We start from the raw sequence: 14573 nt of genomic DNA, 5'->3' as shown, positions 1-14573 counted from the left end.
ATGTGTGTATTCTATACGAGTTTGTTTTATTTTTTTGATTTTCCCCCCCACTTCCCCCTATGGGGGTTTTCCCGATTTTCCATTCGTATAATCGCCTATATCTCGGAGACTATAAGACCTAGGGACACAACATTTTAGTCCCAGATGCCTTATGTGATAACGCAGAAAATGTGTATTTTGGAATTTCCCTCTCTCCCCCCTCTACCCCGCAAATCGTAACTCCCGTAATTCTTGGAATTTCGAACTAAAATTTTGGAAATACCCCCAGTTGGTTATTATGTGTCCGTCTGCCAAGTTTCACAATGATAGACCGATTTAACAAGAAGTTATAGCCATAAACATATTTGCTGCTGCAGCGCTGCTCAAGCGCTGCCCGCGGCTGTTGTTGATGTTGCTGTTTGGTTGACTGCGAAAATGCTTACACAGACACGAATAGATGCGCATAGGCATACATACACTCACACAGACGCAATTGCTATGTAAATGTGCAATTATAAACCCTTTACGTGAGTTCGAATACCGAGAGAGGTAAAATCGATCAAATTTTATTTTTTTTATTTTTTTAATTTTTTTAATTTTTTTATTTTCTATAATTATTGTAAACATATGTACAGAGTATTTCAAAGTTGGGACACCCGACCTTAGCTTTTTTACTTGTTTTTAATAATTTAATTTTTTTAATTTTTTCTTTTTTTAAATTTTCCTTTTTTGTGGAAAGTACAGGCTATTTTACTGTCGGGCTTGCTCGACTCGATCTCTCTTGTTTTTATACTCTGTACATAAAATGTAAAAGAGTATATTATGTTTGCGGGAGCTGAAAATGTAACAGACAGAAGGAGGCGTAGAAGACCCCACAAAGTATATATATTCTTGACAGCATGACGAGACGAGTCGACCAAGCCCTGTCTGTCTGTCCGTCTGTCCGTATGAACCCTGCATCTGAGAGACTATAAGAGCTCGAGACACAAAATTTTGCACAAAGATGCGTTATATATGTACGCTGTGCAATTTTATTTTATTTTTTTGATTTCCCCCCCCACTTCCCCCCTATGGGGGTTTTCCCTATTTACCATTCGTATAATCAGCTATATCTCGGAGACTATAAGACCTATGGACACCAAATTTTAGTCCCAGATGCCGTGAATACGTAAAAAAGGTATATTTTGGAATTTCCCTCCCACCCCCCTCTCCCATGCAAATCGCGATTTTCTCTCGCTTCCGTAAATCTTGAAATTTCGAACGCAAATTTTGCAAATACCTTCAGTTAGTTATTATGTGTCCGTATGCCAAGTTTCACTATGATAGACCGATTTAACAAGAAGTTATAGCCATAAATATATTTGCTGCTGCAGCGCTGCTCAAGCGCTGCCCGCGGCTGTTGTTGATGTTGCTGTTTGGTTGACTGCGAAAATGCTTACACAGACACGAATAGATGCGCATAGGCATACATACACTCACACAGACGCAATTGCTATGTAAATGTGCAATTATAAACCCTTTACGTGAGTTCGAATACCGAGAGAGGTAAAATCGATCAAATTTTTTTTTTATTTTCCTAATTTTTTTTATTTTCTATAATTATTGTAAACATATGTACAGAGTATTTCAAAGTCGGGACACCCGACTTTAACTTTTTTACTTGTTTTTTAATTCCTAGTACGACAAGAATATTTCTTATAAATTAATGTACTAGTCACTAGATAAATGTTAAAGACCAATGAAGACTTGTGTTATCGTTTCTAAGATACAACAAAGGAAAATCATTTCAGTTGTAGAAATTTATTACGCTTGCGTTTTATGCAAATCCAAAAATTGTATAGAACTTATTCAATTTTATTTACATTTGATCAGTAACCCATTAACATTCTAAGAGTAATGTAATATAATATTCAAAATTTTGCATCAACCCAACTACATTTGCAAATTGTTCATTCTCCTTCGCCTTTTCCTAGGGTATCCTAAAAAATAAACAGATTTTATATAACTTGAAAAAAATGCTTAGTTTTCGGCATCCTTTTTGCTATCAGCGTACATTATAATCATTTTTTGAAGGTAATCTGCGGACATGCTGACTGAGACGCGATTAACTGCGTGTGGTCGGCGCTACGTCCACGTTGCACAACAAAATCAAACCTTTTACTAATACATCATGCCAATAGCAACGAAAATAGCCGTTCCATCTATCTAATATTATACACTCACCAAGATGTTCCGCAAAATTGTTGCACCCATTTGTGGTATTTACCATCGACTTAAAGACTAAGGCAGCTAAAAAACAAATAATTAAGGGATTCATGCAACAAATTATTAGTACCTTGAATTTTTTTTATTATTATTAACCACAATTTCACATTTATTACCATACTTATAGTATTAAAGACACCAAGTATTTGTTTACTTGCAATTTACATAAGTCGTGATTTTGTAATTCAAACTAGAGCCTGGTATGGAATAAACTCACATTGTGACATTTATGCTTGCTCGTTCTGCCTTTTAAAAATATTAACTGTTTTCGGAAAGAAATAACAATTAACTGATAATTTTTCTCTTTTCTCCCACATGTGGATATGTATGTACATATAAGAATGTCATACATATGTATGTATGTATGTATATACGTACCTCATATAAAAATAATGAAATTTACAGCAGCCAGACTATTCCATGTTACACATACATATTTACCTGTGTAGGTACGTATGTATGTTTGTGAAATATGCATACATATAATACAATATTAACATAAACTACTTAATTTCATCGCAGTGTTTTTTAAGAATAATTGTAAATAAAGCTGGACAAAAAATCGATATCTACATCGACATATCGATGTTTGAGCAATATCAATGTTCTAGTTGCCAAGAAGAAGCAGGATGAAATATTTTAGTCCCATTTTTTGTTATTTATTAATTGGACTTAAATATATTTTTTTATTAATGTAATAGTTTTGGAAGTAGTTCTATAGTTACGTCGAAGGACACCTGTGTGAAAAGAAACGAACAAACATTGGTACATGAAAATACTGTATTTGAAAACATCGATAGAATCGATGTTTTGGTTTTTAAATACAGCTCTAAAACAGATAAAGATCAGTTTGCAACCCAACAACATAAAGTGTGGGCTAGAGTAGGGATGTAAGTCGAAGGGAAAACTTCGATGTTGATTTACATCGCAAAACAGCATCGATGTTTTAAAAAATTAACTTTCCATAGAAAAAAATCGATTAGGGGGAGAAAATCAACAGCGATGTTTGAAATAAAAAATGTTTATAGAGAGAGACTGTCATACATAGTATTATACTTAATGTTGTTAATCAAAAAAGTACTCGTAATATTGACCTTTGAGCCTTTTAAGCATATTAAGTGTAACATATGTATTATGTATATGAAAATAAAGAAGATCAAATATAAACTTAAATGTATATTACAAAATACACATTTTAATGAAAACATCAAATATTTTATATATGTATATACAAATATACCTTCTTCGATAAACCACACAAAAAAATGTGACCGACCAACAAAACACGAATAATGTTCGATGTTTGGACAAACATCGATAGATCGCTGATACATCGTTAGCAAAAAACCATCGGAAAACATGGATGCATCGTGGTAAAAAACATCGTCGATGCTTTTTTATACCCTAGAATAAACTTAAACTTGATAGCCCGAGAAAGTGAAAGTTTGTTATTTGCAACGTCGATGCAACGTTCTAAAAATATCGTCATTGCTTATTAAAAATAAGCGCACAACAAGCGAAACCTGGAGCTAATTGTTTGAATCAGAATGAAATACTCTGCACATATGTGTAGAATTTTTATGCGTGTCTTTGCGTGTTTGTGTGTATTAGTGTATGTCTCGTATGCCGCTGTAAAGCAGCAACAACACCAGGTTAGGGCAGTGCTTGGGCACGACGACATATATAGCTATTACTTCCTCTTAAATCGGCCTTTCATAGTGAAAATTGGCATACGGGCTCATAATCACTAACTGGAATGCCTTAGAAATACGGGAGTTATAAAAAATCGCTGATTGCGGGGGAGACGGAGGGGGAGCGAAATTCCAAAATACACATTTTCTGCGTATACACATAAGGCATCTGGGATTAAAATTTGATGTTCCTAGGTACTATGGTCTCCGAGATATAGGTGATTACACGAACGGAAAATCGGGAAATGCCCCATAGGGGGGGTAGTGGGGGGAAATAAAAACAAGTAAGAAAGCTAAAGTCGGGTGTCCCGACGTTGAAATACTCTGTACATATGTTTAGAATAATTATAAAAATTAAAAACATTAAGAAAATTAAAAAAAAATGTTTGATCGATTTTACCTCTCTCGGTATTCGAACTCACGTATTTACAAAGCAATTGCGTCAACGTGGAAGTATGTATGTCTATTCGTGTCTGTGTGAGCATGTTCGCATTCAACCAAACAGTAACAGCTACGGGCAGTGGTGCCATTTTTATACCCTATACCCGTAGGGTAAAAAGGGTATATTAGGTTTGTGCAAAGTATGTAACATGCAGAAGGAAGCATCTCCGACCCCATAAAGTATATATATTCTGAATCAGCATGACGAGAGAAATCGATCTAGACATGTCCGTCCGTCTGTCCATCCGTCTGGATGAACACAAGGATCTCAGAAACTATAAAAGCTAGAATAACCAAAGTTGGCATCCAGATTCTCCTAGGTCCGAGAAAGGACGAGTTTATTTTGCGTCATTACCGTCCACATTTGAAAAGCTACTCTAACCAAACTGTACATATAAGAAAAGTTATTAGCGAAACAACTTTACTTCGGTACTACGCCCACAAGCTGCAGCATCAAGTTCGTTCTTCTTCTTCCTCTATTTGCTGCTGCTATGGGCGCATATAACTGATGGAAGTTTACCTGGGTACAGGGTATTACACTGTCGGGCTTGCTCGACTGTAGCGTTCTCTCTTGTTTTAATTTTAAAAAAACTGTTTCTAACTGGAAGAAAGGGCGACAAAATCTGAAAATTTATAGAAAAAAACCTAAAAAAAAGCGGTTATGGTTTTACCAAATTATTTGTTGTAAGGCGATATTACCATTAAATCATTCAGTTCTGCGAGGTTTGCATTTGTACGACATGGTCGTAGTAATCATGCGTAAATAATTATTAGGCAATTGGTAGTCAAAGCAGCTTATTTTTGTCAGGCAAATTGACAAAGTCTATTTTTGTTGTTAAATAAAACAGTTTATTGCACTTGTGTGCTACTTTGTTGTTGTATAAATGCGCAAATCACTAAGCTTTGCTGTGATAGTGATCTTGCAATAGCTGCAGTAAACCCTATGCCTGTCGGAGTCATCTTTGCGATTCAAAGCCTTGAATTCTTCGCTTTTTACCCAAGCATCTCGGAAGTTTGGCTGTACATAATTCTGCGTGTAAAAAATACATTGATCATATGCAAAAATGCTAAAACCTATTAAAATCTTTAAAAAAAAAAAACAAGTAAAAAAGTTAAAGTCGGGTGTCCCGACTTTGAAATGCTCTGTACATATGTATGTTTAGAATAATTATAGAAATTACAAAAAGAGATTAAAAAAAAAAAATTGATCGATTTTACCTCTCTTGGTATTAAAAAAAATAAAACAAATTTGCACAGCGTACACACATAAGGCATTTTTGTGCAAAGTTTGGTGTCTCTAGCTCTTATAGTCTCTGAGATCCAGATTCATACGGACAGACAGACATGCTGATCAAGAATATATATACTTTGTGGGGTCTGCCACGCCTCCTTCTGCCTGTTACATTTTCAGCTCCACCAAACCTAGTGTACCTTTGTACATTTTATGTACAGAGTATAAACAAGGATATACATATGTTTATTTTATTCAAACACATACTATAATGTGCATAACTACCCACATAAGAATGGTTTTTAGCTGTTCGTCAGCTCTGTGTTTTTATATGTATATTCAATTGCCAAATAGAATAAAGTCGTGTAACAATATATTATTAGCCGAAGCCCCACACACTACGTACACCGAACAACGACAAATCGAAATTAACTAAATAGAAAACGGCTAAATACATGAGGGAGCACTAACATGCGCAATGCAAACACTATGGCTACCCCATACAACTTATTGTAACCTACCTGCGCAGAGTGAAGAAGTTAACTTGGTAGTTCCTGTTAGCTATGAATTCAATGTATGTACATGTGTACACATATGTATGTACATATGTGTGTGAGTGATGACGAGTACATAGCATTCAGCTTTTATTTGCCACATGTGCCATTGCCAGCTGTAAATACTCAAAGCAACCCTAAATTTAAATACATATGTATGAATGTATTCTTTTATTAAATGTATACATACATACCTTAAAATCAAGTTCTCTTAAACCACTGTTGTGTTTGCGTGTATGTTTGTTTGGTAAGAGGCAGCGGCCAACCAGCATAGGCAACGTTCTGCCAACACACCAGGAACCATTTCATTTTGATTTTAGCTTGCAAGGCGTGCAGTACAACACTCTTAACGTGAAGAGTGGGTGTGATACGCATACCTAAAGTCATTTATTACAATACATTCATACGTATAAATATATACATACATACATAGTTCCCGCGATGAAATTTCTAATCTGTGCGCTAATTGTGGCAGCGTCTTACGTGGCTGCAGAAGAAGTCAAAGTGGAAGAAGGTGTACTGGTGGCGACAGTGAACAATTTTAAACAAATTATAAGCGATAATGAATTCGTCCTAGTTGAGTTCTGTGAGTATTTTAAATTATAATTAACATATGTATGTATGTATGTATGTACAAAAATACATTGCCGGTCGCTGATAGTGATTCATTGCCTCGCGTTATGGCTACGTGTCTTTTTGTTCGGACAGCACAAAATGTATTCGTGGCAGTAACCGAACATTGCTTGGCTTTTTTTGTATTGCATTATTATTATTGAGAATTTGTTGGATCTATGTATGCATATACATACAAACATATGTATGTACGTAATGTATTTAAGTTATTTGGGCACTTCAATATATCGCGCCTGCTAATGCTTATCGGCAAATCGATAGACACTGGGAAGAGTAGCACTCCTAATGTATTTTTCTTGTTTGCGTAGTTTATAATATGTATGTATGAATGTGCATTGTGGAATGAGGAAAGTTAGTCGTACTTATGTTTTTAACAAAGTCGTAACAAAGTCTTCATACATACATATGTATGTATGTACATACATGTATATGTAGTGGTAAGATGCCAAGTAGTTATATATGTATATACATACATATATGTACATTGCATGTGTATGTATGTATAAACATATGTGTGTATGTAAATACATATGTACGTTTGTATATGTATGTACGTACTTAGGTGATTCCATATGTGTCTTATTAACAAAGCTTGTTTTGTACAGTAAATGGGCGTGGCTCAACGTTAAGGCGGTTGACAAGCTTGTCCATCAAATTCGCTGAAAAAGAGGCTATCTTTCAACTTGTTGCCGGCCATGCGTTTCTTTTGTTGCTAGATTTGTTCTGTTCTGCTCTTTCAGTTAACGCTTTCTCTTGGTGAATGCTGCAGATGCGTAAGTACGGCGTTCAATATCTGGTTCATTCAACTCTTGCGATGTGTGGATATATGTACATATGTATGTATATACATACATATATAACTACTTGGCATCTTACCACTACATATACATATACATACAAATGTAAATATTCTAACTTATCAAAAAAAAACTTTTTTTAGTCTCGGCCGCTTTCCGAAGCTTTTATTTTAGATAGCGCTGTATTCATACATACAGTATACATACATATGTATGTATGTATCTACATACAAACATATGAATGTACATACAATATGGCGGCTCTTCTGTTTTTGGGGATTTTGTGGCACGTCAGCTATTTTCATTGCTCCAGCTGTGAATTTGATGCGCATACATAGTATGTATGTACATACGTTGTTACCTCAGGTGAATGCATCGCATCAGCCACGTCAGCATCAATTCCACGATCATTCGTATGTACACATGTTAATGCATATATGTACGGAAATACATACATATGTATGTATATACATCTCTATATCTAAATACGTACGAATGTACATATGTATACATGTAATCTCTTTTGTGGAATAACAGTCTAAATATTCACCACGTGTACTATACATACATACATACATACATATGTATATCTTTAGCAACTTCACCAAAATCAAGATCCTGTCTGATAATATGCGCGACGTGTTAAATAAAGCGTAAATAATAAGCGCACACATACACAACTCTAATCACCGTCAACCAACATTGGTAACCAAGGAAAACGTCAACACGATTTGTTAAAATTTCAATTCAAATTTTTCAGTAACGCTCTTGCATTTTGTATCGCCCTATAGATGCACCATGGTGCGGTCACTGCAAAGCTTTGGCACCCGAATATGCCAAGGCCGCGCAGCAGCTGGCAGAGAAGGAGTCACCTATTAAATTAGCTAAAGTTGACGCCACAACCGAAAGCGAACTGGCCGAACAGTACCAAGTGCGCGGGTATCCCACCCTCAAGTTTTTCCGCAGTGGGGCGCCTGTGGAGTACAGCGGTGGACGGCAAGCGGCCGACATCATTGCCTGGGTGACCAAGAAAACTGGCCCACCAGCAAAGGACCTGAACAGCGTCGTCGATGCTGAACAGTTCCTAAAGGATAACGAAATCGCCATAATCGGTTTCTTTAAAGACCTCGAATCCGATGAGGCGAAGACATTCACCAAAGCCGCCAACGCTCTAGACAGTTTTGTCTTTGGAATTAGCAACAATGATGACATTTTTACAAAATACGAAGCCAATAACAATGCCGTCATTCTCTTCAAGCCGTTTGATGATAAGAAGTCCATCTTCGAGGGTGAGCTCAATGAGGATAATCTAAAGAAGTTTGCTCAGGTGCAGTCACTTCCATTAATTGTCGAGTTTAATCACGAGTCAGCAGCTAAGATCTTTGGTGGCGCCATTAAGTCCCATTTGCTGTTCTTTGTATCCAAAGAAGCTGGGCATATTGAGAAGCACGTCGATCCTCTGAAGAATATCGCAAAGAAGTACCGAGAAGATATTCTGTTTGTTACCATATCGTCTGATGAAGAGGATCATGCTCGTATATTTGAATTCTTTGGAATGAGCAAAGAGGAGGTTCCAACCATACGGCTGATAAAACTAGAGGAAGACATGGCCAAGTACAAGCCCGAGGTTAACGATTTGTCTTCAGAAACAATAGAAGCTTTTCTTCAAAAGTTCCTCGATGGTAAACTCAAGCAGCATTTGCTGTCGCAGGATTTGCCTGAGGACTGGGATAAGCAGCCTGTTAAGGTTTTGGTCTCGAGTAATTTTGAGAATGTTGTCATGGACAAGAGCAAGTCGGTACTGGTAGAGTTCTACGCACCCTGGTGCGGTCACTGCAAACAGTTGGCCCCGATATATGATCAGCTAGCTGAGAAGTACAAGGATAACAAGGATATTTTAATCGCCAAGATGGACTCTACTGCTAACGAATTGGAGAATATAAAGATCTCATCCTTCCCAACCATTAAATACTTCCGCAAAGGTGACAACAAAGTCATCGACTACAATTTAGACAGAACTCTAGATGACTTTGTTAAGTTCCTAGATGCCAATGGCGAGGTAACAGACCCTGAGCCCACCGAAGAGAGCTTCGAGGACGAGGAGGCGCCCAAAAAAGATGAATTGTAAATAAACTTTTGCAGCTGATGGTAACACAACAAAACCACTAAGAAATAGAAAACGTACATTCTATAGTTTTTGCTCGGAGAACATGAGTTTGTATCATTTACTTTTATGTTTTCCGCACAAACTCTTTCACATACCAATCTGTTTTTATTTTTAAAGTTACCATGCTCTCTATGCCGTATATGTGCACATGGTGATTAATAGCCTGTGTTATTACAGCTTAAAATGTGGACGCAGCATTTAAAGTTCAATTTTGTTAAAATGAAGTCTTTTTTTTTTGTAAATGAAAAGTTTTCCATCTATACTTTGGAGTCTTTAAAACATTATATACATTCGATTTATATAAATTCATTCATTTGGAGAAAAGAACTGATTAAAAACTTAACAAATAAAGTTGCTTACAACATTATAAAAATAGCATTTACATATGTAATTTTTGCAGCGTTCCGTATTTGCATACATATGTATGTGTAAATGACCCGAGTTTATTTCAATTAAAAATAAAGATTTGAACATTCGATAATACGTAGAGGAATAGGTGCTTATTTTAATTGTTTATTTTTATACCCTGAACTCAAATTAAATTTATTTGTTACATTTTTATAACATCACTAGCAGGTATTGCCCGTCTTAACCCGGCTCAATATAATGTTTCCAATTGTATTTATTTTGTGTGTGCATAACCTACCCATATGTTTTCGCCTTATAAGTTACCAGCAGGAAGGCATTTAAGGTATTTAAATGAACATTTTCTGTTCTTGACAAAAAATTGTTCAGTAGTCCGATACATTTTTGTTCTTGACAAACTATTTCGTTAAACGAACATGACCACTATAACTAATATTTTTTAAAGCTCGTTTTCCCCCCGTTGGAGCTAGAATTTTCCAAAAGCCTTTCTTAGTGTGCTCCTACACTATGATGGATACTATGAAACGATACTTGAGTCCAAATTTAAATTCACATTTGAGTCTTTTCGTGCCATATTGAGTCAATACGGCCACGCACAAACTCGGAATATGAAACACGGCACTCGTGTCAATGCCGTGCAGCGATGAGCCACGATCAAAAAGCACTGGCACCGATACCATCAAAATATCGAAGTTTGAATGCAATAAGCAGAATATTTAAATAACAAAATCTAATTATTTATTGACATCAATAAGAACAAATCATATACATACATACATCTGCCCGCAATGCGAAGCAGAATATGCGTAGCTCCGTTATTCGGTTTCTGCTTTACTATCGCTTACGCAGTCGTTGCCTAGCGACGGTAACTGTAACATTTTGGCGTTTTGCCTTTGCAATTAACATTAAATGGTCAAAACGAAAGAAGAAGAGCGAGCTAATGACTTGCAGTTGTTGTTGTTTTTAGAGCATTATTTTTTTTACAATCAAACAACTGTGTTCGATTGCCCAATGTATACATTAATACATGCTATATTCATACACAGGCATACATACATATGTATGTACATATGTTTCTCTTTACTTTTTCAACCGTACGTAGAGAACCGCACACATAGACACGAACTGTTGCTTGTTGTGTGTGAGTGTGTGTATGTGATGTCCCCAACTATTTGATATTTGTTGTTGCTGCATAAAGTTATTAATGAAAACACTAATGCCAAATGCACTAAACAAAGAAAAAATTACTTTTAAAAATGTTATATTATATAATTTTCAATTAATTAACATTTCTTGCTCTGTCAGTGCAAGACGAATGTACATACATACATATGTAGATACATATGTACATACATAGATGTGCACATATGTATGGACATTCACACATTAGTGTCTCACATGTTGCTTTGGCTATTTCAATCGTTTGCACGCAACTACACGAACAGCTGTTTGTATGTGTGTATATGTATACTTAGTTGTCCCCAACTGTTTGATATTTTGAATTGTTTGTTCTGCTTGCTTTTGTAAAATGCATATTTTGAAAATCCTTGAATGCAAAGTTGTAGATTTAGTTACGTAGATTACATTACCCAAATTTTAAATCGATCGGACTAAATTTATAACACAAACTTTTCATTTGAAATAGTGAATAAATATTAAAACCCCAATAATTCAAGCTCCAACACAAATTTTGAAAATCTAAGTAATGCAGTTTTGTTTGTATTCTTTAATTGATTTTAGAAACTAAGTTTTAAGTCGATCGGTTGAAAAATGCTGATTTTTCAAACAAACTTTGGAGCTCGTTTTCCCCCCTTTGGAGCTCGAATTTTCCAAAAACCCTTCTCAGTGAGCACCTACATTATGACAGTATACTTGAGCCTAAATTTCAGTTTCCTTACTTTTACCGTTTGGGCTGTGGGGTGTTGATTGTGTTTCAATTTTTCAACGGAAAACCCCCCCTTTTTCATGCCCCAGGAAAAATATTGAAAATCCAAGTATACAGTTTTTTTGTATTCTTTGTGAGATAATACAAACTAAGTTTGAAGTTAATCGGATAAAAATTGTAGATTTTTCATACAAACGTTGGAGCTCGTTTTCCCCCCTTTGGAGCTCGAATTTTCCGAAACCCCTTCTTAGTGCTCACTTTCACTATAAGAGGGATCTTGTGTCCAAATTTCAGCTTCCTAGCTCTTACCGTTTGGGCTGTGCGTTGATTGCCAATCAGTCAGTCAGGACAAACTGTTTTATATATATAGAGATTTGGACTTTTACGGGGTGTGCTTCCATAAATTGGACGAAAATTGTGTCTATGTTTTGCAAAAACTAGCATTTGAATTCAGAAATTACAAAAATGTACCTACACTTGTTTCCCTGGCCCGTATTGTAAGTTTAATTGGCAGTTTATAACCATTCACATTTTCGCTAACAAACAGGCCTGCCTAATCGGCGACACAAAATTATCCCCAAGTTTGTTTAATTAATACACAGTTATTTGGTACTTATTTGCAATAAGAATTGCGTCAAATATATATTTATACTCTGTACATGAAATGTACAAGAGTATATTAGGTTTGCGGGAGCTGAAAAATGTAACAGGCAGAAGGAGGCGTGGCAGAACCCACAAAGTATATATATTCTTGATCAGCGTGACAAGACGAGTCGATCTAGCCCTGTCTGTCCGTCCGTATGAACACCTGGATCTCAGAGACTATAAGAGATAGAGACACCAAATTTTGCACAAAGATGCGTTATGTGTGTATTCTATACGAGTTTGTTTTATTTTTTTGATTTTCCCCCCCACTTCCCCCCTATGGGGGTTTTCCCGATTTTCCATTCGTATAATCGCCTATATCTCGGAGACTATAAGGCTTAGGTACACCAAATTTTAGTCCAAGATGCCTTGTGTGAATACGCAGAAAATGTATATTTTGGAATTTCCCTCCCTCCCCCTCTCCACGGCAAATCGCAATTTTCTCTAACTCCCGTAATTCTTGGAATTTCGAACTAAAAACTTTGGAAATACCCCCAGTTGGTTATTATGTCCGTATGCCAAGTTTCATAGACCGATTTACCAAGAAGTTATAGCCATAAATATATTTGCTGCTGCAGCGCTGCGCGCAGCTGTTGTTGATGTTGTTGTTTGGTTGACTGCGAAAATGCTTACACAGACACGAATTGATGCGCATAGGCATACATACACTCACACAGACGCAATTGCTATGTAAATGTGCAATTATACCCAAAGGGTACAAGGGTATATTAGTTTTGTGCGAGTGCACATGGAACACACAGAAGGAGGCTTGGTAGACCCCACAAAGTATATATATTCTTGATCAGCATGACAAGCCGAGTCTGTCTCTATTGTGCGGTTGTTTTGGATGCTGTGTGTGAATGCTTGTGTTTTAAGTATAGATTTAGTAAATGGCTAATTTAATGATATTTACATAGGATATAGTAAATAGTTTTGATGCAGATTGTTCAGAAATACTATAAGGTTTATATTTCCAATGATTTGTGTATGAGGAAAAATGTCTTTGTTAGTGTTTTTAATCAAAACTCCTGGAAAAAAGCGAGGATTGATACCTCCTTCTGTTGCACCGAAAATTGGTTTTCAGGCGAAACATGGGCGGAAGAGATTTCTGTGGCATCCCTGTGTTTGAAGGTTTCATCATAATAGGTCAATTAAAAAGAAAGTTATAGCCATAAATGTAATATCTGTCCAGGCTCTGCACACAGCTGTCGTTCTTGATGTTTGTGTTTTGACGTAATTCTATACTGCGCACATAAGCACGCATAGGCACGATTATGATGTGAATTTTTGCTATTGAAACTACAAAAACATATCTAGCTTCTATATGTATGTACGTATTAAATATATATTTTTTTTAATTAAATTAATTTGGGAAATTTATATATTTTTTAAGTATGTTTCCAATTCTGTCAAAGCAAGCCTGGCGATGGCCTGGCGACCGTCACAGGGTGTCGTTACTAGAGAAGGACGGTGTAAGAAATAATAGTAATAAGAAAGAATGTAAAATTGAGTTAAGTTTAGTCTAAGTACAGCCATGAAGGCGAAGGGTCATAGCGCATCGAAATTGTGTTTTATTTGCCACGGGAGGTGGCGCAAGCTTTATTTCGGAGTTCGGAAAATAAAAATAACCGAGCGACTCTGGCTGGCGAGTATTACCGAGGCAGCATTGCAAGTGGCGCCAGAGCAGGGACCCCGGAATAAAGTGAGGTTAAGCACGTCCAAGACCATGCGGCAGACAACATCCTAAAACTAGTCAGACTGAAAAATTGTCTCAGGTTTCGCTGAAATATGGGTTTAAACTGGTGGCCGCGAAAAATAATTCTGAATTTGTCCCGTGCGAATACCGTGGTTTTTTGCCACGAAAAGTTGCCCAAAATCAACCTTAGCACAAATTATAGGGCTAGTTAAGAGGTATAAGT

At 36.3% G+C, this 14573-nt stretch overlaps 1 protein-coding gene and 1 long non-coding RNA gene across 5 annotated transcripts; one reads left to right on the top strand and one right to left on the bottom strand.

Annotated features, from left to right (window-relative positions):
* Positions 1–1760: 1760 nt before the first annotated feature.
* LOC115624832 lies at positions 1761–2799 on the bottom strand. Of its 4 annotated transcripts, none has more exons than XR_003995490.1 (4): positions 2623–2799; positions 2361–2506; positions 2203–2268; positions 1761–1958 (listed from the first exon to the last, which is right to left on the bottom strand). It is a non-coding gene; the product is annotated as an uncharacterized LOC115624832 (long non-coding RNA). The 4 variants fall into 4 exon arrangements; XR_003995492.1 differs by having other exon boundaries at positions 2462–2506; positions 2623–2796; XR_003995493.1 differs by lacking the exon at positions 2361–2506 and having other exon boundaries at positions 2623–2792.
* A 3660-nt stretch (positions 2800–6459) lies between these two features.
* On the top strand, positions 6460–10133 carry LOC115624623 (protein disulfide-isomerase). The gene is made up of 2 exons (XM_030519377.1): positions 6460–6747; positions 8383–10133. The coding sequence occupies exons 1-2, from the start codon at positions 6603–6605 to the stop codon at positions 9717–9719; spliced, it is 1482 nt and encodes a 493-aa protein (XP_030375237.1). The 5' UTR covers positions 6460–6602; the 3' UTR covers positions 9720–10133.
* Positions 10134–14573: the final 4440 nt, after the last annotated feature.

This window comes from Scaptodrosophila lebanonensis, unplaced genomic scaffold, assembly GCF_003285725.1.
Source record: "Scaptodrosophila lebanonensis strain 11010-0011.00,11010-0021.00 unplaced genomic scaffold, SlebRS2 tig00000061-arrow-pilon, whole genome shotgun sequence".
Classification (NCBI taxonomy): Eukaryota; Metazoa; Arthropoda; class Insecta; order Diptera; family Drosophilidae; genus Scaptodrosophila; species Scaptodrosophila lebanonensis.
Note: the sequence above shows the minus strand (reverse complement) of the source record. Positions and strands in the feature narration are given on the sequence as shown.

Excerpts from the sequence above, each read along its gene's own strand:
- LOC115624623 (XM_030519377.1), top strand. The coding sequence starts at position 6,603 with ATGAAATTTCTAATCTGTGCGCTAATTGTGGCAGCGTCTTACGTGGCT. Across the intron at positions 6,748-8,382 it reads ATTCGTCCTAGTTGAGTTCT|ATGCACCATGGTGCGGTCAC; the intron begins GTGAGTATTTTA and ends ATCGCCCTATAG.